At 39.5% G+C, this 26,507-nt stretch overlaps 1 protein-coding gene across 6 annotated transcripts in view; it reads left to right on the forward strand.

Annotated features, from left to right (window-relative positions):
* The window catches only part of KCNMB2 (potassium calcium-activated channel subfamily M regulatory beta subunit 2), a 224,357-nt gene that overhangs the window by 181,627 nt on the left and 16,223 nt on the right, over nt 1–26,507 (forward strand). For 5 of the 6 annotated variants that reach the window (XM_005601817.4, XM_001494801.6, XM_070242658.1 and 2 more), the window contains 2 exons: nt 10,142–10,264; nt 25,539–25,709. In XM_005601817.4, coding sequence (XP_005601874.1) covers nt 10,142–10,264; nt 25,539–25,709 — 294 coding nt within the window. Of the gene's footprint in view, nt 1–10,141; nt 10,265–10,695; nt 10,799–25,538; nt 25,710–26,507 lie in introns of all 6 variants that reach the window. The other variant, XM_070242659.1, reaches the window with a different exon arrangement.

Below are 26,507 nucleotides of genomic sequence, written 5' to 3' on the forward strand. Positions count from 1 at the left end.
TTTATAGATAAGAAAAGTGAGATTCACAGAGGTTAATTAACTCATCCCAGGTCACAGAGCACGAAGGAATGAAAGGGAGAGGTAAAAGTGACCCCATCTGCCTCCTTGATCCGTGCTACCTCTTTCCACAGTGAGTGACAATTTGCGGGTAGACATGTGGGTTGAAGAGTAAATAAGATTCCAAATTCTGTCAGTCTCTCCTCTTCTTAGGTAGTTTCTCTCAGTTCCTTAGGTTCTTAGTCCCTAATGTAGAACCCAGGATCCTAGGGCTACCAAATGTAGGAGATGTGAGCTCTTTAAGCAAGCTATTCCAAAGAATGTCATATTATTTATAGGGCTGCCTCAGCAACTGAATCATCATCACATTAGCTGTTTTCCAGACAATTGTGAAAACATGGGTTTAAAAAAATGACTAAATGTCTAATTTAATATTTCTCAGGAGTCTTTCACCATAGAATCCAAACAGTTTGAATTGGTTTTTCTTTGATCTGTAGCCATCAAAAAAAGCGTCACTACTCCTGTTGCTGGTTTGGGTTTTTTTCTTGTATCTTTAAGTACAACCCCTTCTACTAGGTCAAGGCAGGATTTAGAATTTCAAATTTCTTTTGCCTGCTTAGTTCCTTTGCATTGTGAAGATCTGCTTTTACAATTAGACCCACTTGGCTTTTAGATAAAGCCTTAAAAAGACTATCCAAGGAAACCAAAAAACACCGAGTCTCAATAAGGGCATATGGCCTAGAATACCTCTCATATCTCTTCCACCTTTAAAATGCTAATATTCAATGATTTTTTTGAATTCTGTCTCAAATCCCATCAGTCAGGATAACGGTCTTAATTTGGCATATTATGTATATTAGGATATATAAAGAAATAAATAGCTATGTATAAATAAATAATTGCCTATAATGTCAGCTTCATTATTTTAATTAATCCTCACAACAAATTTTGAAGGGTGCATTAATATTCCCACTTTTTAGATAAGGAGATTGAGACTCAGAGAATTTAATTAACTCACATCCAATATAATATTGATAGCAAAAGGGCAGAAATGGAGCTTGAATTCAGTTTTCTCTGCTCTCAGAGCTCTTGGTTTCTTACCACTATTCCACTTGGCTGTAAAAGACATGGATAAACCAAAGGAATCTTTCTCCTGTTGGCAAAAAGAAAGGACTGGGCAATTCAGTTTGAGGCTAAGAATACTGACTTCAGTATGCTGGTTTCCTCCAGGGGTAGAATTTTACACATATTATCAGTAATCAGTTCCGAGCGACTACTGGAAGAGGCTATGTACAAATTTAATTACAGTTCACCATTGGACAGAGTAGGACCTACGAACCATATTTTCTTGCCCTCAAATATCTCCCTCACCAATCTGCCATAGCACCTAAAATTTCTACTCTCACAGCTCCCCCTTGGGATAGAGCGGTGGTTTAACAGTTGAGTTAGAGATGGGGCTCTGTGGGTAGGCAGCACATGGAATGAGAGAAGTTAGGTAGAAGAACCTGGTTGGAATCCTGACAACAAAACAAGGCTTGTGCCCAAGATGTCCACTCTGTAGCTATATCCGTGTCTATAGAAATACTCTTCAAGGGTCATTGGGGGGTCTTTCATTTTGCCTTCCCATTTGGCGCTTGCTTACTCTCTCTTCCCTCTACTTTACTAGATTCCCATGAGCAATACTGAACACTTCATTTAAGAAATCAATAGAATGTAAAATAGACAGAAATTATATCTAACCACTGACAAATTAGAAGTCAAATAAGTCATAGGAACAACCCTCAATTGCAATTTTCTAAAGCAGAAAAAATAAAATTTTCAGATGAAAGGAAACTTAGACTCATCTCTCTCAATTCCCTCATGCTATGAATGAGGAATAGGAACCCAGGAGGCAGAAGGGCCCAATTACAGACGCGTCATCAGCAGAGCTAGTGCTGCTTGCATGGCTTACTCCTTCTTCACTCTTCCTCCATGAAAAATTAAAAATCACGTTTATGAATGTGTACAGAATACATTTAACTGTGTGAACTTTCACATAGACTCTATTTATCTTCCAAATCCAATACATATTTCATCCATTCCTAAGTGGTGACAATGATAGCACAGATTTAATTCTTCCCATGTTGTACTTTTCATATACTAACTCACATATGTTACATATAATGTCATATATACTCATAGATTAACACAGATCTATATTAACTTGGATATATTCATGTTATATATGTATTATGTACTGATATATACATCATTATTACATACAATTATGGTATAGTGGCATTATTACATATAATCTACGTATAGATAATAGTATCACAAAGCATACCACATATATTAACTCAACCTTCACAAAAACTCTATGAGGTATATGCTATTATTATCATCCCCATTTTACAGAAGAGCAAATAGAGGTGGAAAAGTGTTAGTAACTTTCCCAAGGTCACAGATAATAAGGAGCAAAGCCTAAGCTGAGGCCCACCCGTCATGCTGTTACCACTAGGCTATACTTTCTTGCCTTTTTCTCTTTTCTCAAATTTTCCTACCATCCCTCATTTTCCCTCTAACTCTGATGCGGTGAAGAATGTGGTGGTACATATCAAAGAAATAAATTGAATGTTGCCCCCATCATTTAGCACTGTTATTTCTTTGACATGGAGTTTGGGACTTGGTTTGCCTAGCAAAACTGTATAGGTTGAGAGAGTATGGGTTTTGGAGTTGTATAGGCTTGCATTGAAATTCTGGCTTCACCACTTAAGTAGCTATGTGACCTGAGATAATTTACTTACCTTTCTGAGTATCAGTTCACTCTTCTAGTAAAAAGAGAGAGCTCTCATAAGTGTAACTGTCAGAATTAAACGAAAGGATGCATATAAAGGCATTATTTATATAGGTATAGAGAAGTATCTCATACCTTTATGGTTTTTATTGTCATTTCTAGTTCTTCTCTATAAAAAGCTCTTATTATGGTTTGCCTCCCTTGATTTTCAAATGAAATAGAAGCAAGAATCAAACCACATTCACTGAGAAGAGATGGATGGTTTCACCATAAATCTGTCATTCATACCAATCTAGGAGGCACACGTGAGTTATGAGCAGGTTTTCTCACACAAGCTGTGTATGTGTGATGCCCAATGGAGTGAATGTTTAACAATTAAACTGGTTTTAAATATGTAGCATGGAAGAAATCAAACTGAACATCAGTTGTGATTATCCACTTGAAAAGCTCATTAAGAAATGAATTATGGAATAGTGGACTAATTAAGACCATGTAGAAGTGGGTTTTCCATTTCTGCATAAAACTTCTTTTAAAAAATGAATCAAGCAGAAGGACTTGATGTGTTGGTATGGCCAATTTGGAAAAAAAAAAAAATTGTCTGCTATTTCCTCCAAATGGAGAAAAGTAACATTTACTGAGAGCCTCGTCAATGCCATACATTATTTCAAATCATCTGCATGGCGATTCTTTACGATATCTGTTATTACTCTGATTTTCTTGATGAAGAAAATGAGGCTTAGGGAAGTTTAACGATGTGTTTAGGTTACATAATTACCACATTGTGGAGCTAGGATTTCAACCTGAAACTTATTTCAAAGTTCTTTCAACTAAGCCCGGAGATAGTCACTTCTGATAGATGTGATGACTGTACATGTGATGCGAAACTAATTACATTATTTATGAACGTGCATAACAATCTTGTGTTAAAGACCCCCATCCACATTCGTCTGACCAGTCTATCTCCTCCTCGCCATAAGACGAGGGTCATGCATGTTGTGTTTGCTAACATATCCCCAACAACCAGTTCAGTGCCTGACACACAGACATATCTTCAATAAATACTTGTTGAAGGAAGAAATTAAGTAACTAAAAAGTAGAGTTGAGCTCCGTAGTCATTCTTTTATAGGTGTCAACACTGAGGAAAAAAGGAGTGTTTTGCCTGCAGTTATGCAATTAATCAGTGACAGAGTGAAGATTAGAGGCCCAGAGCCTTGGAATTGCTGAGCTCAATGAGCTAAGTCAGCAGCAAGCTAAAGGATGGGTACGTTATCTAACTTGAGCTGTGTCAGTCCAAAACAGAAGCCAAATACGCCATGATTACCTGAGCAACAATTGGTTCACATATATGAGAGGGGTCACAAGTGACTCCCACACCCACCAGCCAGAGGAGTCCGTCCATGGTCAACCCAGCTATTGAAAAGCAGCCTGCAATAAAAATTCAGAGAATCCACTGTCTCTAATTTGATTCTTCTAAAACAGGCCATAGCATCCAGCGGTACACTTCTTTACTTCTATAACTGAGCAGCAAACAGAGCTGTTCACTCAGTCTTCCAGGCCTCAAATGGGGAAGAAAGGTCTTTTACATTCTTGTTATATGAAGTATTTCCAAGAGACTTTTCAGTAGAACTTGCTAGTCTCCCCAAATGATACTAACATTTAAGGGGTCGATAGAGAAATAGGAGCGCAAAAAAGAAATGGAAGGAGCAGCTAGAGAGTGAGAAAGAGAACCAAGGGAGAATTGTCCTGTAAGTCAAATTTGTAAAGCGTTTTTAGAAGAAAATGACGAATGATATCAAATTCAGCAACTGAGAGTTTAAATAAGATGTGGAGAGACAAGCGACTATTGAATATACCCACTGGGAAGTCATAGCCCCCTTAGAAAGGGCGGTTCCGGGATAGTGCAAACATCAACTTGTTATTCTGACTCCTCCGTGGTCTATGCACACCTTAGAAAGAGAAACGGGGGGCTTGGTGCCCACAGCACCCAGTACAATGTCTGGCGCATAGAAGGTACTTTATAAATTTTGTCAAATGGACACCTGGACGAATTAACTGAAAAATGTGTAGTCATTGATTTTGGAAGAAAACATCCCAGAGACTTTTAAAACTGCTCTTAATAAGAAGTACCAATGTTTTCTAAATTAAATCACTAGGTCTAAAATTATCACCCCACATTCAGCTTCTCCCTCCAAAGGCCCTGAAGCCAAAACAACTCCTATGGAGAACGTATAATTTGCCGTCTGCAGAGATAAAGTCTCCCCCGGTTAGAAGCATTCCTAAATTCCTGTGCTTAAAGTGACCTTTTAAGTTGCCGCTGTGATGTCATTAGTATTACAATTTTACACAAGATTAGACGTGTAATTATGTGTTAAATAGTTCCACTGCCTCCTGCTTGCTGCTGAATAAAGAAGAGTGCATTAAGGGTCCCCCATATGCATAGCTCAAGGCCACTGACACTGGAAATCCGCATCCGCTCTGCTCTTTCTGCGCCTGGTATCCTGCTCGTCCTTGCAGCCGTCACCTCGAGGCCTCAGCACTGGCAGGAAGTAAGCCACTGCACAGAGTAGCATTCATAGAACTGTTACCCTCCAGTGGAAGCTTCTAGAGGCAGGAGGAGTCTCCACAAAGAATTCAACTTAAATGAAATCAGACCCTGAGAGTCTGCAGCAGCGTTTCTCACCTCGGCTGCACATCAGTCACCTCAGCAGCTTTTTAAAAAAATACCAATGCCAGGGACCCACCCTGAGAGATTCTCACTGGTCTGGCTTGAGACCCAGGCACCCGTATTTTAGCAGGTCCCCCAGATGATTGTAATGTGTGGCCAGGGTTCAGGGGCACCGTCTTTATGCTTCTCTTGCTCAGGATGGGTATCAGCACTTAACGTGAAGGAGGAAGTATTTCAGATTTTATTATCTCAGTGTCACAGGAAACTGTTTTTCTTCTATTGAGTGCCACTGACCCACAGGAAAAAAAATCGATAATTTCAATGTATAAGAACAAAGCCACTTGATTGAATTTTTTTTACAAAAAAATAAAATCCAATCCATTTGCTTTTAAAATTAATAACAGGGGGTTAAAGAAGCACACTAATGTTTAGAATGTGCCTACTATGTGCCTTGACCTGCTTTAGGTATTTTTGCATCTATTACCTCATTAACCTTCCAAGTAACGCAGACAGGCAAGTGTTATTCCCAGTTTTACAGCTGAGAAAACTAAGAGATGCAGCGAGGTTAAACTGATTCATCCAAAGTCCCACGGTTGGTAAGCAGTGATGCCAGGAGGCAGACAAACAAAGAGGTCCCAGCTGGCTGTCCTGCTCATCTTTTTTTCTTTGTTTTTTTTTTGAGGAAGATTGGCCCTGAGCTAACTGCTGCCAATCCTCCTCTTTTCGTTGAGGAAGACTGGCACTGAGCTAACATCCATGCCCATCCTCCTCTACTTTATATGTGGGACGCCTACCACAGCATGGCTTGCCAAGCGGTGCCATGTCCGCACCCGGGATCTGAATCGGTGAACCCCGGCAGCCAAAAAGCAGAACATGCAAACTTAACTGCTGCACCACTGGGCCGGCCCCTGCTCATCTTTTCATTAGGCCATTGCTGCCCTTTCTAAAGGAAACCTGACTGATAACTCAGCAAGTAATAGAAACTTTCTGTCTAAGTCAATGAAAGAGGCAGAGGGAGCAGGACAATCAGAAGGAAAGAGAGGAGGTGGAGCGGGAAGAAGGCACAACATCCCCAGCAAAGGGAAGGATCAGAAGGAGACGTTGGCTCCACCCACAGTAGGGAGCCACACACAGGAGACCAAAGTCAGTACCAATGGTCATGTTTTCCAGGAGATACTTAGGTGGTCAAAAACACACATCAAACACAACCAGTGTGTCACTGTGTGTCCTGCATTGTGCCAAAAACATACATAAGACACAGCCCTGTGCTGGAATGCCCACAGCCTAGCAGGGCATCCAGGATAAATTACGTCCTGCTCTAACAGCAGTGAGTACCAAGAATTGGGAGCAGAGCTGAGGAAGCGGCTCGTGTGGGTCAGAGAAGAGGTGACATCTGAGATGGCCCTGGAAACAGAGGAATTCATTCACCAGGCAGGGATGGGAGGCAGAGAGAAAGCATGAACTGAGTCACAGAGGTAGAAACCCATGAGATGTGTGCTCAAGAAATGGAAAGGGACCCTTTATAAATTCCTGAGACAAAGAACTTGTTACATTCTCACGGACTCCGTGCTTTCATACAAGGCTGAGATTACGTCTCTTAGGGATTCTGGTTTCAGACCATACTCATCTGCAGTCATATAGTCAGGGCTTTGCCAGGTTCATCCCAATTCCTGGGTCATTTCACGATGGAATTAGATCCAGGTTCCCTCCCCCTGCCCACAGGCCTGTGCAGCCACTACCACAGATCTCTGTTTCATGCTAGGATTCCACATTACAAAGTTTTATAAAGTGCTTTTTGTCTCTATATCACTTTCCTAAACACAATTCAAATGAGTTGTTCCCTGTCTTATAAAGTGAGCGGAGTCGAGGCAATTTCTTAAGGAGTTCAGGAGGGCTGCCTTCGAGCTAAGCCAGTCTCCAAACCAGCCTCCATTTACATATCCTGGTGTTTCTTTGAAGCCTGGAATTGTTTTCAACTTCCACAGAACCTTTATGCTGTTGTCCTTAAAGCAGCTACTCCTTTTCATTTTAACACCAAACTTAGCAGGTTTAAATAACAGTTCGTCTTTATGAAAGAAAACTGGAGTGGAGAAAGTCCAAATCCACTTACTAGAGTAACCTGAGGAGTCATTAAGTCCTTTCCAACAAGCTTCAGACAGTTAATTAGAATAAATATATCTTTCATCTCTCCCTTTCTGTATCCCCTTAAAACAACAGAGGAAGGGTGAAACGCTGGAATAATGACACACAGTCTGAAAAGTATCCTAAGTATATTGAAATCACTGCAGCTCATGTCACTTTGAATGATTTCAAAGCATTTTTATGTATTTGTATATGTACATGGAATGTCTACTAAATGCTGGCTAGTAACCAGCAACAGGACAGGAGCTCAGTAATTTACTGCTTTACCTTAACTCAGAATGTGCCACTTTTCTTTGTCTGTTCCACATCCCCAACGCTTTAGGAGAGGCTAAAGGGATCAGAAGATTCCACCAGACTCAATGTTGAAATAACATCCTGAAAGTTTAAGCCAATCCTCATTCTTATGAAGTAGTTCATTCAACTTAGATTAAAATCATGCTTACTTCCTGAAGGCTGACTGGTTTTAATAATGGATTTAATCTCCATTCTATTTGATATGTTTTAAAAATGTCCAAAAAGGAAGATAAATAACTTGAAAACACCTAGACACAAGTCATTTAAAAAGCTGGCAGATTCAACTTCTAAATCTTTCTAAAATTGTCTAGGGCATCCATTCAAGGGTATCCTTTCATTCTCACTATTTATCGTGGAGACCACGGCTGGAAGAATGACTTCTTGCATCTGTACTGGTTCCCAAACACCTGCTACCTCCATGGCCTCTGTTCCTTCTCTCTCTGACACTGACCCAAGGGTTACAGAAGGAGATCTGTTCCCAGACTTGCTTCCAGAAAGCCAGGGCACAATGACTTCAAATATGCTTAGATTCATTCTTCAATTAACTGAATCACAAAACTTTGGAGCTGAGAGGGATCTTAGAGGTTATCTGTTTCAAACGTTCCGTGTTACAGAATAAAAACAACAAAGCCCCAGAAAAGTTAAGTGACTTTCTCAAGGCCACACACCTAGTTAGTGACGAAACTGGGCCTATAACCAACCACTGACCCTGAGCACATGCTCTGAGCCCTTGCTGCTCAGTGCTTCCTGCAGACAGACCTTCAATATCAGCGTCACCTGAGAGCTTGTTAGAAACGCAGAACCTTAGGCCCCACCCCAGACCCGCTGAATCAGAATCTGCATTGTTCCAAGATCCCCAAGTACTTTGTCTGCACTTTACGGTTTGAGAATCGCTGGGCTCCACCATCATGTGTCTTTCTCCAAACAGTGTGAGAATTGGAGGCCAGCAGACATAGGTTTTCTAAATATAAACAAATATGTGAGTCTCCTGGAGGCATCATTTGTCATCTGGAAATAATAGCACTATGCACCTTGCAGAGTTTTCATAATATAAGCAATAACATAGTTATGCTTATTATCTCATGATAGACGCAGAGATAATATATGCCAAGTGCCTGGCGTCTAGTAGCTCATAGAGTATAGACTAGCTAATATCACGTCCAGTTTCATGCTTACCATGAATATTGTGCTCGACCGAAAGGAAAGCCGTGAGTGACCGTGCATCCCTGAAGGACTCACCTTCCTTCTTTCTTTTATTCTATTTGTTTTGTGGGGTTTTTTTTAGATTGGCACCTGAGCTAACATCTGTTGCCAATCTTCTTTTTTCTTCTTCTTCTTCTTCTCCCCAAAGCCTCCCAGTACATGGTTGTATACTCTAGTTGTGTGTGCCTCTGACTGTGTCATGTGGGATGCCACCTCAGCGTGGCCTGATGAGCGGTCCCATGTCCCTGCCCAGGATCTGAACTGGCGAAAGCCTGATCCACAGAAGTGGAGCACATGAACTTAACCACTTGGCCACGGGCCGGCCCCTGTTCTATTTGTTAAATACCATTTTAACTTTTATATGTGATTAACAGTTCTACGATAATTCATGTTTCTAACTCCCTAGAAAATGATTATTATGTAGAAAATAAATAATAATAGCTAACTACTCTGATTCCTAGAAACCTGGCCTCTAGGAGCCAGAGAGTAGCTGCCACCACCGCAGCTGTGATTTTCTCAGACAGAGACTCAGCTGCCATGGGACAAACTCACAGCTTCGGCAACAGTAGAGTATATTTAAAAAATGAAGTTTTGCCACCAACATGTCACATCTGTCAGCATTAAGGAAAAAGAAAGGAGAAATAGAATTTTGGTAGCCAAATCTGAACCAAAATTTTGGGAAAATATAGTATACTACAGAGTGTGAAACCATACCAAAATTATATTTTTGGAGAAGAGATTTCACAGGGAATATGAAATGAACATCAATTAGAAAGCCATGTTTCCCTAAGGCAGTGGCTGTCAACCCTAGCTGTGCATTAGAAACAACTAAGAGGCTTTTAAAAAATTGAGTGCACATTTCTGAGGGAGGGACCATGCTTGCATGTTTTTCAAAAGATTCCCAGTTGATTTTATTGTGCAGCCAGCGTTGAGAACTGCTGCCCTATAGCAACAGAAACCTGGTCTTATTTGAGAGTCAATCTACTGAGAGCTATTGGTTGCTGTTGATATAGAGTTCCCAAACTCAAAGTAATGGATTTAACTTCCGTGTGTACCTCTTCTAGGTCTTTTCGCCATCCCTCTAGAAATTCCACCATAAAGAAAGGAGCCCCTGGACCACCATCCTCTAAGATGTTTATATGGACCAGTGGCCGGACCTCTTCATCTTACAGACACGATGAGAAAAGGTAAATCACTGGGACTCTGGGGACTTTTCAGAACCATTTAACCTAGCTACCTGGAGAGATGCCGCGGGGAAAGCATTAGGCAACTGAGCTTTATGTCGTGCAACTGTTAATATGGAATGGGCTAGGCATTGAGGGAGTAGGGTTTCTGACACTTTGTCCTTCCTCCCCCTTGCACTCTTCACGCTCACTCCCACCACATAACTTTCCAAAGGCTGTTCTGTCAGAAAAGTCCTTCACACAGGCACACACACGCCCAGTCATCACTTAGCTAACTTCAGATAGCCACTCAGTCAGAACCTCCCTCCAGCCTCTGGACCAGCACATGCTTTGTGTTTTACTCCCCATCAAATTTGCAGCACCTATCGCTGTACTTGGCACATAGTAAATGCTCAGTAAATACTGAACTGAAGTGATGAAAATTGCATTTCTAGGCACTGGACATATGGCAGGAAAGGAAAGTAGAAACTATGAGAGGGTGAGAAGAGGATGGACAGATCCATGGAGCCCTCAAAGTCCTTGGAAGAACAGCCTGGGGTAGGAAAGAAATGGGGAAATAAGAAGAAAAATAAAAGGTCAAAGGCAGTGTTACTAAAAGACAAAATTATAAATATGCAGCTCAATCCAACTATCCCACTGGGTTTAGGGAGTAAATGCATTCATAAAATTCTCTGGCCAATTTTAAACATTTGGTTTCTCTCCATTTGTTTCCTTCTTCTGCGTCTCTCTCTTTCTCATTGACCTTGTACTATGACTTGTGTTTGGTGAAGCTAAATTTTAAACACAACTGCCTGTACTAGCACAGTGCAGCTTAAGCAAGGCTCACCTGCCTGCAGAATCTGATAGAAATCAGGACTGATAAATTGTGCTGGGCACAAGAAGAGGAATCTGAGGGAGGTTTACTTGAATGTAGTTTTGGGAGCTGGTAGTTTTATTTTTCTTTTTAAAATCTGTATTTCCCTACAGATAAAGTCCTTTGAAAAATTTCTGAAAGCAAAATTGTTCTTCACAATAATTATATATTAGAGCAGAAATTTGGAAGTAACTTTAGTATTCACAATAGATCTCTGTTAAATAGATCACGGGACGTAATATATCACTTAGCACTTAAAAATGCTTTGGCATAATATTAGCTGAAAAATCAAGTTGAAAAATTGCATACAAACTATGATTGCAGGCACAAAAACGTATGCATTGGGAAAAGCCAGGAAGGAAAGTATGTTTCTACTTCTCTATTTTCCAAATGTTTTGTATATCTTATTTTATCTTAATTATGGAAAAAATAATGATATGATGTTTACATAAAATTACAGCCTGTAAGGCAACCAGTGTTTGAACAAAGTCCCAGTGTGCATCATGACACAAGCAGATGAACTGAAAATGTACTATCTGTGCTCATCTCTAGGTTTTCACAGGCATTTTCTGTTCTTTCTTTCTTGCTGAGGAAAATTTGCCCTTAGCTAACATCTGCTGCCAGTCTTCCTCTATTTTATGTGTGGCCGCTGATGAGTGGTGTAGGTCTGTGCCAGGACACTAAAACTGGACCACTGAAGCGGGGTATGCTGAACTTAACCACTAGGCCACAGGGCCAGACCCCTCACATGCTTTTTCTTGATGCATAACCAAGTTGTGGTTTTTTTGTTTTTGCTTATGTGTGTGAGGAAGATTAGCCCTGAGCTAACATCTGTTGCCAATCTTCCTCTTTTTGCTTGAGGAAGATTGTCGCTGAGCTAACATGTGTGCCAGTCTTTCTCTATTTTATGTGGGATGACAAGTGGTGCTAGGTCCGTGCCTGGGGTCTGCATCTGTGAACCCTGGGCCACCAAGGTGAAGTGCCTGAACTTAACCACTACACCACCAGGCCAGACCCCTCAAGTTATTTTTTATCTGCTTCCAAGTCAACTAAGCTAAACCGTCTTTCAGCAAGATGGTTACTGTAAGACTAAAATTTCATGTGTTGCTTCAAAATTTCACAGTTTGTATGTAGTCTTCTCATTTCCTCAAAAAAAAAAAAGGTCCACTGGTCCACTGCCAGTGATGGTGCAGAACAGCTGAGATTTTGCTGCCCTGTAGCAATACTGTGACTGTCAATGGCCAGCCCTCCTAAGATTTTGAAGCCTTCATCAGAGCAGGTGAAGGTGATGTATTTGCTTCACATCCTATTTATTCTCATCAAATAACTTAATTAAATACATTTTGATATGTATATATTTTTTGCAGATAAAGGGATTAACATTTAAGAAGTAATTACTGTGAACTACATGTTTTACGTTAAACGTTCTCTTTTCATTTAAAAGATAGGGATTATTATGCCCATTTTACAGATGGGGAAGCTGAGGCTCAGAGATTTTTAAAAACTTCCAAGAGTCCAACAACTAGCCAGCGATGGAATCAGGATTTGAACCCAAGGTCATACTCTCTCCCCTGCACCCCATGGCTTACATAGGCTCTTGTCAAACATGAGATATTTGCACAGCAGTGAACAGCCAAGCCCACAAGAGGAAAATTGAGTTAAGATAGAGCTGAAAATTGCATGTCAAAGGACATAATAAACATGTGAATACGATATTTTGGCAATATTTGTGGAGTTAAAGGGAGCAAATAATTAGCTTCATATTCTGCACCAATAAGATTCCATGAAACTCTTAAATTACTACTTTGCTTTTTTTATTTTCAAAGTAGGATTCCAGTAACTATGAGATTTAAAATAATTAAAACATTGACTATAAGTAAATATAGTTTTCAGCAAACTTTATTTATGCAATGGGGATGCCAAGGCTTATGAAATCCATCTACACGGCTTTGTACTACAAAGACAAAGACAAATGGAAAAAAAGCCAACAAATACAGCAATAGAATCTGCCACTCCACCAGTATCTTTAGTTTGATGTTGGTTCATTCGTCTGTACCTCTTCCTTGACCACATCTTCATCTTCACTGCCTAACTCACAGACTCTCATAGGAGAAGACAGATGTTAAAACTGGGTTTGAACAGCATCTATTGCTCTGCTGAAGATGCTCTTGGTGGTACTCGTGGTGATAATGAAGGTGATGGTGGCTAATATTGAATCTAGATAATTAAGGTCCTCAAGTTAATTATTTGGAAATAAATTAACTAGATTGTCTGGCAGGACTGCCCAGAACTGCTGGTAATTGTTCCGCCCTCAGTTTCTTCTCATTCTGCTGACCTGCCCTCTGTGTGTTCGGCTTCTCCAGCTGTCCTCCTGCAGCAGTCCCTGAGGCCGGGAGCCAAAAGTCCTCAGCTCCACTCCACACTGCCTATTCCCAAGTCTTGTCAGGATATTGGCTTCCCTGGGATTCCTCAAGAGGTGAAACATTGGGAAATAGCTTGAGGAGAGGCCAAGCAACTGAGTGGAAGGAAAAGTCCACCAAAAATTCTGAAAACAAATGTTTTATAGTTCAAGGGAAATTGAAGTCAATTTTACATTTTTTTCATTCTTTTAATTCAAACCAGTCCTTTTTCTGGTCTCATCCACTATATGCAAAACACTGATTTCCATCCTTATCCTCCATTTCACACACACACACACAATATGAAGGAAAATGTTTTCTTCTCTGAAAACCTTCTTTGGTAGGTGAGCTTACTCTAATCTTTAAATTGCAGGTGCCAAAATAAGACAATAGGCACAATCACTAATTTAGGATTTAAAGAAGAGAGAGGTTATTGGCCAAGGACATTACAGCTGAATGTGGAGCAAATATTCTTTGGATTGCTTTTATTAAATATCGAACTCATACAAAGGAATATTAATCACATGTTAACATCCAAAGAATGATGATATCATAAACATCTGAGTGACCTTCATTGAGCTTAAGAGATAAAACAATCAGAATTCTTGAAGCCCTTGAGGAGGCTTCCCTAACAGCATCCTCCTGCCTATCCCAGCCCCCACTCAGAGAAAACCACCATCCTGAATTTTGTGATTATCATTCTCTTGCTTTTTTCTTCACCAATTTGTCCCATTTGAATCCTAAAACAATATATTATTTACTTCTGAATGTCTGAAGACTTTATATAAATGGAATCATACCGTATGAATTGTTCTGCGACTTGCTTTTTTCACCAAACATTGCGTTCCTAAGATTTATCAGTGCTGATGTAACTATAGCTCGTTTTCTCTGATGTGTAGTATGGCGTCATATAAATATACAATCGTGCTGCATGACAATATTCTGGTCCATGACAGACCACATAGGCAATGGTGGTCCCATAAGATAAGTACCTTATAGCCTGGGTGTGTAGTAGGCTTTACCATCTAGGTTTGTGTAAGTACACTTTATGATATTCATACAACAAAGAAATTGCCTAACGATGCATTTCTCAGAACTATTCTCATTGGTAAGCGACTCATGACTGTACTACCATTTATTCATCCAATCTACTGCTAGCAGACATTGCATTATCTCCAGTTCTTTTTATACCAACTATGCTGCTATAATACTTCTTGTTGGTGTCGCCCTGTACACATGTAAAAACATTTCTTAGGATATATTCCTAACTTGGGAATGGTTGGTTCAAACCTATGTCCAGCTTCTGCTTTACCAGGTAATGCCATTGCTTTCCAAAGCAGCCGTGGATGTGACTCCATTGGTCTACAGCCTTCCCTAGACTTTTCAGATCTTTAATTTTCATCAATCCACAGGATATTGTGCTTTCAAATCCCATTTCTCAGATTGGTAAGAAGATTGAGCCTATTTCCCCAGGCCTTTTCTGTGAAGTGCCTGTTCAAATATGTGGACCATTTTTCTACTGGCTTGTCTTTCTCTTATTGATTTGTAGGAATTCTTTAGAAAAGTCTCTATTAACCTTTGTCTGTTTATTGTGTGCAAATAGCTTCTCCCAGTTTACTTGTTTTCACTTTCTTTATGATGCCTTTTCATGTACATATGTTCTTCATTTTAATGTGTTCTAAGTTAGCAATTTTTTGAACATTTTGAAATCCCTTCCTACTCTAAGTCCAAAAGGATATGCTCTCATACAGTTTCCTTGATAGATTGTAGCTTTGCCTTTCACAATTAACTGTTTAATCATCTGGAGTTGACTTTTGTGTGTAGTGTCAAATAGGCATCCAATTTTTTTTTCTATATGGATAACCAATTGCCCCAGCACCTTTTGGATAGTTTATCCTTCCTCAATGATCTGAAAGCACACCTGTCACATATTAGCTTTCCATATATGCACAGATATGTTTCTGGATCTCTAATCTGTCCCATTGGTCAATTTTGTCTCAGAAACCCCACACTTGAGCTTGCAAACTCGCATTATGATACATCTAGATATCTGACAGGACAAGTCACCCGCTTGTTCTTTTGTAATCAGGAGTGTATTTGCTGTTCTTAGACTTACGCACGTCCATACACATTTTAGAATCAGCTTGTCAAGTCACACTGCCCCACTTCCCAAAACAGCTCCTGGGATTTTTTACTGAAATTTTATGAAATCTAATAATTAATTTCTGGTAAATTCACATCTTTATGTCTTTCTCTGAATCTGATTAATCTCTACATTGTCTTCCCTAGTATCTCCCAAAGTTTTATAATTTCTCCAAAGAGAACTTGCACATAGTTCTTTAGATTTAGTCCTAAATACTTTCTTTTTTTAATGTTTAAATTACATTTTCCTCTTTTGCAGGTATATGAAAGGCAAATGGTATATCAACTTTTGTTTAAACTATGCTGAGTTTTCTTATTAATTGTAATAATTTATCTGTAGATTCTTTTGTATTTTCTTCATAATTATATCATTGGTGGATAATATATTTTTGTTTCTTCTTTATCAGCAAATATACCATTGATTTACTTTTTCTTGCCTTATTATACTAGCTGGTAAATCATGAATAAAACAGGTGACAGCGAACATCTTTTCTTTGTTCCTCCTCATAAAGCGGATTCTTCAAACATTTCACCATTAGGTATCAAGTTTACTATAGGTGTTTGCTCTAAACCATTTATCACATTAGGGATGTTCCTATCTATTTCTATTTTTATAAGAGTTTCTATCATGAATGGACGTTAAATTTTATCAAATATGTTCTCAACATGTATTCTATTATCATATGATTATAACCCTTTAATGTATTTATGTAATATGTTATATTAATAGATAATCAAATGATGATCAACACTGTATTCCTGGGACAGCCTTAACTTGATCATGATGTATTTTCATTTTTATATATTGCTAAGTTTAGTGAGCTGACTTGTTTTTTAAATTTTTGCATTTATGTTTATGAGTGAAATTGGCCTGTAATTTTAGGTTTTGTGTTGTCTGATTTCATTTTGGTATCAAAATTTACTAACCTTATAAATAGGTTGAGTAGCATTCTGTCTATTTTTATAACCTGGAATGACTTGTATGATATAGGTCAAACTCACCTATAAATCATCAGAGCCTGGTATTTCCAATAAGATGATATTTTTAATTTATGATTCAACTTTTTAGTGATTTAGAACTACTTGGATTTTCTAGTTATTTCTGAATCAGTCTCAGTGAGTTATATATTTGTAAGAATTTGCTGTGTATTGCAGTAGGTTATAAATTTTAAAGTTTTCACATCTTGCTATAAAGTGTTTTAAATATCCTCTGTTATCCTTCTTATCCATTCTTTATCTGCACTTACGTTTTTTTAATTTCTGATATTTATTTGGGCCTTCTGTATTTTTTTCTTGATTAGTCTTGTCAGAGGTTTGTCTATGTCATTAGTCTTTTCAAAATTAACATTTGAATTAATTGACCCTTTAATATAGTTTATTTTGTATTTCATTTATTTCTGCTCATGTTTATTATTTCCTTCCTTATATTTTTGTTTAGTATATTCTGTTAATCCTTTTATAACTCCCTGAGTTGGATGTTGAGCACATTAATTTTCAGGCTTTCTTCTTATCTAATCTAAGCATTTAAGATTATATATTTCTAAATACATATTGCTTTAGCTGCAACCCACTAGTTGCTCTATAGTGTTTTTCTTATTCAGTTATAAATATGTCCTAATTTATCATGTTTTATTCGACGACCCATGAGTTTTTTGGACCTATATTTTTATTTCCATAGATAAAGTCATTCTAGTTATTTTTTTGTTATTTATTTCTACCGTTGTTGCACTAGACCCAAATAATGTGGCCCATGAAAGATAATACTTCTCAAAAGCTCTTTAGGTTATAAGGACACCCTAACTTATTTGAATGATTCACATAATTTTCTGTTCTATATTTTTCACTAAAGACTTTTATCAAATTTAATATGCTAATAGATCAGGTAAAAATAAATAAGAATTAGAAATTAATACATCATTGGGAAATTGTGTGACCTGATAAGTTAAAGGCAGGACTAAAATGAATTAGCTCCTACTTTTATTTCCATAATTTTGTTCTCATCCTTAGTCTCTTATCCATAAAATGTTATTACAAGACTTCCTAGGAAGTCCTGTGTATTAATAAGTTGACAATAATAATACTAGTTCACGGACAAAATCCCTCATGTTAATGACTGTACTAAGTAAGTACGACTGTTGCTTGTTCCCGAACTCAAAAGCACATTCCTCCCAAGGGAATATACACTTTAAAAGACTGAAAACAGAATAACAATTAATCAGATTGGACCATATTAGTATATACCTACTAGCTCAAGGAAAGATTATGAAATCTGGAAATAATAGAAGATGAGGCTAACATACAAAGAAGCACATCTCAAAAACATGGAAGGCTTTAGTGGACAGAAGACAGAACAATGGCTGTTTTGATCAGTGCTCTGCCATATGAGATAAGAGGTTGAGTGTTCCTGGAGTAGAAATCCGTAGCAACTCTGCTCATGTCAGCTCAGCACTCAGCAATCCATTGCCCCACAGATTCACTCTCTTAGGATCTAAGAGAAGGCACTTTTCTTTGAAGTCTAGAAACTAGAGCTCTCAGGGCTTGGAAAGCTTGAAGATTTGCTAGCAGGAATACTAAATTTGTTGGTGGCAGAGTCCCATGGTCACTGATAGGAAGAGAGAAGCCAGGAGTCTATTCTATCGGTGGTTCCCTGATTTGTTTGGTTTCAGTTGGCCTTTTAGCCTCCTGTGCTGCCTACCTCACAGTCTAATCACATTGTAGCTATTTCTAGCCCACACAAAAGGAATACATTTTGTGAGCCTAAGAAACGCAAGAGACTGAGCCTGCAAAGATGAATGTGGTCTGGCTCTAACCCTTGAGCCAGTGTTCATTGGGCCAGAGTGGCATAAATATAAACTTTCAGTATGTTAAGTATCATGTGTAAGTTTCTGAGGGGTCTCGCCCAGGTAATTTCAGATATAGATAATTCTTCCGTTCTCATTCACATCTTCCCTACTTCGCTTTCCTATGCCCTCCAGCGCCCCCTCACCTCTCTGACAGCTTCAGGACCCCTTGCAGACCTGTCTCCCTGCCCTCTTTGTGTTCTAGTACCCTTGCTGTCTTTTGTTTCTCTGATTACCTAGAGAGTCTCATTAAAACCCAGTTTTAATTGTTATTTCTGGACACAAATGATGCCCTGATCATCTCCTCTGCCACTGCTTTTTTTCAACCCCTCTTTATCTAACACTTCAAACACTGAGAGAGTTTCAGAATAAGTCTCTTTCCCTCCAGATGTAAGCCCTTCTTAATAACCGAGCACACTAAGATGAATGATCTTTCTAAAGTTCAAATGAAATCATGTCACTCCATTGCTTAAATTCTTTTAGTGGTTGCTCTAACTTCAGAAGACACACGAGATCCTTTATCTCTGGCCGCTGCGTATCTAACCAGCTCTCTGCCTGCCATCCACTACCCACCAGACCCTGGAATCCAGCCACAGTCAACTTTCCCTATTCTCTCACAATCTGCCTGGATACCCTACCCCTGCTCCGTTTTTGCTCACCAGAAGGTCGCTTCAGTCTGTCACAGGACCTTTAGCCATTGCCACCGAAACCAAGTTATGGCCTCCAACTGGAAGGCTTCTAAACCATCTTCACGCTAATAAATCATAGTCCTGGGTCAACTTATCTATGAATAATCCGCTGAATGCCCGTTTCAAGGAATTCCCAGTACAGTGATAGACAATTTGTCTGAAGCCAATTTGCCAAAGAATTGATTTGCCAGACAATCATTTTGATAAATTTATCAAATTTAGCTATATACCAAAAACTTTGTATGATTATTGTAACCCTACATGGTTCTACGGGTTAATAGGAACTAAAAAGGCTGCAGGGGGCCCAGAGTTAGGGCCTTTATATTCTCCCTCTCTGTCTCTCAGTCTCTGCAGCCATTGTCCCTCTATCTCTCTGCCCTTCCGTCCTTCCCTCCCTGTGTCCCAGACACCCTTGGCCTCCAGTCTCCCCTTCCTTCTGTCCCTTGGTCTTTCCCCACTGCCTCTGCCCCAGCCATGCCCTGCTCTCTCTGTTTCCTAGCTTCCCTTCCTCTCTGCCCCTGGATTTCCCCCTGTCTAGGATCAGCAGGCCAGACTGTGCATGATGCAGATTCAACTTCTCCCCCAACAGAGAGTCCCACCATTCTTACCCAGATCCCTGTTATTGCAATAACAGGACCAGAGCAGAGACAAATTAAATAATTTATAAAATAATGTTATAAGGACCAAAAAAACTGTAAAATAAAACTTAACAGAGTCTTCCAAAAGCTGAGAAAAATTCCCATCCAAAATCAATTACCGTAACCTTATGAATAGTTAAAAGGAACAAATTTTGCTTAATTGAGAAAGTTGACAAACCTATCAAAGTAGTCATAATGTGAAATTTGCCAGAAGAATCTCAGAGATGCTAAAATGTTAGCAAAACCGCAGATGACTCTAAAAAGGATTTGAAAAAAATCAATATAAACTGAAAGTCTCACATATGAAATGCTAAATTTTTGTTATATCTATTAGAAGAATATATTCACACACATAGTCAAGAAAGAGATCTATGAATATATTCATAAGGATATGTTTATAAAGAGACTAAGCCTCCCTAGGAAACTTAGCTTTTTAAAAAAAATGAAATAGATCTTAAATACTGCTAAAAAGAATATATTTATAAGAAGAATATACTCTATGATTAAGTGTATTTTTAAAATATAGTCTTAAAATATTCATCAGAAAAATGTATTCATATTCATTTACTAGACTTAGAATAATACTCCTTAAAATAATTCTTTGTTAAATCTGTAAATGTGATAAAGTGGGCAAATTATTCATCTAGCAAAGTGATCCTTCAATGAATCAGTGAATTGGCTAATTTTGGTGAATTAGCCATTCAGTAACTACTCCTTTGGCAGACTGGCCCCCAGCATATTGACTGGCTTCCCTCTTGTACTCCTCTCTAATCAGTCTTATTGTGATGCTCTCTCAGGACGACGTCTTATTCAATTTGTACCCCCAGAACTTATCAGCATGTTTCATCTTATGAAGATGTAAAAATGGTGACAAATGAATAAACAAGTGAATTAATAAATGACCTTTACCCTGCCTTAACCTGAATACTTTTCTCCCAGCTGGCTAACTACCAAGGGAAACTGAATTTAAATGAGTGAAGGTCAAGGAGAAAAATCTTCCCTGCACATTTTACTTTTTATATCTATGTTTGTATATACATAGTCTCATAAGTAATTTTCTTATGAACTACAGGCTGAGTCCTAATATCAAACTTAGAGAAACTATCTAGATATGGAGCTTGAAATAAAATTGTATCATGTTGACTATTGCTGGGGGGAGAAGAGGAAGCTTTATTGGACAATTGAGATCTTGTTTTATGCAAGATATTTTGTTATACTTGGATTTGCCTTCTGGATTTATTAATAATTCCAGTTCTGCAAAAGGATTTGGACAGAATGTTCTCTGTATGTGTAGTAAAGATAGTAGTTAAGACTATCTACTATTCACTGTTGTCAACATGTATAAATGTTGACTGGTATCCACCATATTGATTCATAGTTCACCATGAAGCCAAGGCTGCCTCAACAGAGCTTAAACATACTGCCTTGTCAGGACACACCCAGGCTAGATCTGCCTCAAACTTACAAATCCAAATTCTTGCTCTATACCTACTCTTGGACACCCCACATATTCGAAACTGAATTTGTAGTCATGCCCCAGACTCATTCTTGTTCCTGAGATCTCTACTTCAGTGAACTATACTGGCCTTTGTTCCCTTATTTCTCTCCCTGCCCCCTTTTAAGTAGATTCAGAGAGAATAGACACAAAGATCCAAAGGGAGATGAAATGTCAGCTCTGCTAGTAGTGGCACAATAACCCCCAAAGTACAAGCCTTCCTAGTATGCAGGATGGTGTTTAGGCCTGAGGCCCAAAATATAGCATCATGCTCTTTCCCCTAGCATTGAAGACAACTTGGCATGGGAGGGCCCACCTAACTTATAACTTGGTCTCAGGCTGTGGACACTCCCTTCCCCAACTGGGGCTTACTACCTGGAGATAGGAAGGCCAAGGCACAGGAAGCCTAAACAAAGGCAAATCCAAAAGAATGGGGAAAAAAATGTGCCATGCATGAGCAGTGATCTTCAAACTCACCCAAGAGATAGACCTGGCCTCTGACTATCAGGATCTGGCCCCTCCCACCAATCAGATTAGTTGCTCCTCCACCTGAGCTCAGGACACTCTGTTTGTGGAGGAGAGAATCTATAAATGCACAATCAGCCTCTCCCTTCTTAGCCAGGGCAGCAAAATTCCCCTCTTTAGAATCCTGAACAGTAGGGGAATAAGGATCCCTGTTTTAACCCTCTCTACCATTTTCCCAATCATCTAAGCCAAGTACTTGGGCATAATTCTAAACCACATCCTTTTTCTCATTTCCTCATCATCCGCTATGTCCTGTCAATCACCAAATCATGACGTTTCATCTCCTGGATATTTCTCCATACATCGTTTTCTTTCCTTCTACCCTACCTAGATCCTTGGTCCAGCCCTCATCGTCCTTTGCCAACACTACAGTAATAATCTCCTAATCCTTCTTTCTGATTTTAGTCTTGTTCCGTTTCTAATCTAATCTTCACACTGCAGCCAGAGTGACCACTCTGAAACTCAGTTCTGATCCTATCACCCCCTGACAGCTTCCCGTTAACTACAGGATGAAGGCCAAGTTCTTTAAATGACTTACAAAACCCTTCATGACCTGCTACCTTTCCAAACTCATGTGCTCCATCTCCCCTGTCCCATATTCATCCCAGGAATATTACAATGCTTGTAATTTCTGCCAGTCACCATGCAGTTGCAAATGTCCATCCCTTTGTTCACATGATTCCTTATGTCTGAAATATTCTTGACTCCTTGTCTCATTTGCTTAACTCTGATTCAACCTTAAAGATACTGTTTAAGGCATTACTCCTCCAGGAAGCCTTCCCTAACCTCAACCCTTGCTCCCGTCCTGCTCCCTCGGGCTGAAAAATTATTCCTCTTCTGTACTCTCTCTGTGAATAGCTCCCTTACTGAATTTACTACCTTATGTTGATATTTTTCTTCATCTCTGTCTTCCTATTGGTTAGAGGCCATATACCCAGTAACCAGAGGTTACCAGCACTCAAGATAATTTGTGGACTTAAACTGAACTCTTTGTTCTTCCAAATCATTAATTTATTCTTAGTTTATTCATTAATTCAGTAGTAATTTATTGATGGATTTCACCCCACTCACCCAATTCCATTTTGCTGAGTACTATTCCGATTTCCCAGATGCCTTTGGCCTGTGTGGAAACCAACCATTTCCCCTCTTCTCTACACATTTCAGAGCATATGAAGAACATTTGTTAACCATTTCCAAATTGTGATTTGTTTTTAAATTACCCACTTGAATCATTTTTATATGCTTCTTGTCCTGGTGACATAACTGACTGATTACACCGCATCTCTTTTATGGGTGTAGACTGACGTAAGTGATGCGGTATGACAGCCTAACACTCTGCAACTGTGAGACTATTGCTTCCTTCTTGCTGACTTCTATCTGCAGAAAATGTAAATCTCAATGGCAGCCATCAGAATTAAATACATTTTGATAAATAATAATAGCAAAGGAACATCAGACTATTATTTTCCAGCAGGTCTTGGAAGCCGCTCAGACTCAGCCTGTCTCTTCCTGTTTCAGAAGTCTTCCTGCCCACTGTCTTCAGTTGCTCATGGGCACTGACGTTTTTTTTCATTCAAGTTTAAAGAGCTTTGATACAATCTTACATTTCCCAAGAAAATCTCAGAAAAGAATAGGAATATTTAGACGGTTGGATGGTGGCCAACATATGGAAGTCCAAAGCAGGGTGGGCCAGCTAGACCAGGGGCATTGGGTTTGGGAGCTGGAGAATAATGAAAGGTTTGGGCTCTCAGGGCTTCTGGCAATGAGGATAATGAGCGGCAAAGGGTGAGTGAGTGGGGGATGGAGCCAGGAAGGACACGTCATGATGTGGACCAAAGGCCTCAATTTAGCTATGATTCTCCTACCACAATGGGTCCACTCCTCAAGAAAAGAGTAAGATTTGTATAAACTACCTCAGGAAGAGAACTTTAAAATAATAATAATAACAGTAAGCTAATTGGTTAATTTTATTCTCTAATAACTAGATTAATAAATACTCTAAAACCTTTTGGAAATATGTTAAGTACATACATGCTCTCACATCTCTATAGGGAATCAAAATATTTAACAAGCAGCCCAGAAGGAACCAGCCAGCCAGAATGGATGCCAGCCATAAACAGCAATAAGGCCATCCTGGAGCACACAGCTAATTAGAAGCCCTGAATATACGCACAACTGCAGAAATAACAGGCCTCTCTTCCCTCCCCTGCAAGTTCTGGACTGGAGTCTACTCTGGTTTCTTTTCCAAGCAACAAGAATGACTAGTGATAAAAATTTAAAAGGAAAATCTGACGTTATTCTTGCGTATATTGGCTTTTTGCCTGAAGCTAAAAAAAGAGGCATAAGAGTTTCTTTCTCCATTTTCAGCTTTCTATTTGTCCTCCTCTCTGTTCCCAGGCCCTAAAGGCCAGCAACTCCCCCGCTTCACACTCCGGCGATCCAAAGCTCCCTTCTCAAAATAGAAACGGACCGCCACCCCGCGCCGCTCCTTGGTCGCCTGCCTTGCCAGAATCCTTGAGCATTGCCCTTTCTCCCCATACTTTTCACTCTCTCCAAGTATCCTGCAACTTCTTACTCTTCTGCCTTCTCCTCCAGATCTTGCTTCAAATCCGACCCTCCGCTCATAAGCTTTCTACATGATTCATTTTCTTGCCATTCTGTCCTTTAAAAAGTCTTTGGAGACTAGCAGCAATTTTAGGATGTTCTGACGCTCATGTCGTGGAGCCGTAGCTCCCCACTCCATTTTTTCAATGGGAGCATTTGTAAATACCTTATGTCAGTCATTCTCCTGGACGATTTACTTTTGTCACCTCATTTAACCATTACAATGCGGTTAAACATTATTTACTCCTTGCAGGAAACCAGGAATCAGAAAGGCTGAGGACCCTGTTTTGATCACACAGGTAGTAAGCAGTGAAATCAGGTTTTGAACGCAGGCGGCAGTTGGACTCCAATCTCATGGCTTTTCTTACCCTATGTTGCTGCTTTAAAGTAAAAAACAAAAATACTAATAAAACTCTCCAAAGTCATGTAGTCTGGGCGTGATTTGAATGACATTTTTCCAAACTCACTCAAGTGTTTACACATATAAGAAAAGAAGCCTGGGTCACCACACTGCGTCTTCATGTCGCTTATAAATCTCAAGCCAACAGATCCTTAAGCAATCCTAAGCTTGAGAAAAAAATGTTAACCAAAATAAGCTCTGTCTGTTACTACTGAGGAAAAATAAGGTATTAAGTTGATAGATTCCTGATGTATGTTGCCATTTATTTGAATTAATGCTCCACTAGGTATTCAGAGAGTATAAAAAGATCAATGATCATCAGCTGGGGGTTAAATGGCAGAGGCAGCAAATCCAAAGCATTATTTTAAGGGTTGTGGGGGTTGCTTTCTTTCTGTAGCTTTAGAGAGAAGGGAAAAATATTTACAGCTGACTGGGCCCGAAGTAAAGAAGGAGGACTTGTTTCTGCTCAAGATTGGTACACGTGCGTGTGTGTGTGTGTGTGTGTGTGTGTGTGTGTGTGTGTGTTGGGAGGCAATGGTCACATGGTGGGATTCAGGCACACTCAGGCAGGTTTGGAGGGCTACTCTAGGCATCTCTGCCCTAGGAAGGCATGGCCAGAGACTTACCCACTCTCTCGGGGCGTGTTGATTAACTGTGAACTTCATGTAAGACTATATTATTTTCAACCTCAGAAATATTTACCAAAAAATCAGAGACCACGACCTCCTGGACAAAAGAAAAACTGTCACAGCACTGAAAGCAGGAGAGGACCGGGCCATTCTCCTAGGACTGGCCATGATGGTGTGCTCCATCATGATGTACTTTCTGCTGGGGATCACACTCCTGCGCTCATACATGCAGAGGTAAGGCCATTGGGTGGTCGGGGTAATGTCGTTCATCTCCGCCTTCTCCCTACCCCCCCATAGCTTATCAGCCCTGAGGTCCTCTTCCTCACCTTCTTTCCCAGTAAGAATTTTGAGCAGGGCCTGGCATATACTATTTTTAAATAACGTTATCTAATAATGATGATAAAAATATCTGTATACATAAACTGTCTACTATGTGCCAGGGACTTTCCATACATTACTTGTTTAATTCTCACAACTACTCTATAAAGTAAGTATGAATATACTCATTATAAAAATTTCAAAACTGAGGCTCAAAGTAGATATAATTTGCCCAATGTCACACAGCTCTAGCATGTGGCAGAGATATGATAAGATGAGGACTCTAATTCCAGAGTCCCCATTCTTGCCTCTTCACACCTCTATCTGTCCTCCACCATATTCCTTTTCCACCTCATCCCACTCTTCCATCACCCCACACATCAGTGGTTCTCAACTGTACATTTAAACTTCCTGAGAAACTTTTAAAAATGCTGATGCCCAGGCCCCACCACCATTATCCCAGAAGGTCAGATTTAATTGGTCTGCAGTGGGACCCAGGCATCAGTAGCCTCAAAAGTTCCCCAGCTGATTCTAATATGCTGTCAAGACTGAGAAACACTGCTATGCACTAACTTTTAAAAATAACCAATTCTGAACCTCTTTCATTTTCATATTTGACCCAGGTTTACTGAATAGACAGGGAGACAATTGAATACTGAGATAGCCAGTGTATTCCCCCTGAGAAAGCCAGATGAAAAATCCCCACGGCACCTC

Source organism: Equus caballus, chromosome 19 (assembly GCF_041296265.1).
Source record: "Equus caballus isolate H_3958 breed thoroughbred chromosome 19, TB-T2T, whole genome shotgun sequence".
Lineage (NCBI taxonomy): Eukaryota > Metazoa > Chordata > Mammalia > Perissodactyla > Equidae > Equus > Equus caballus.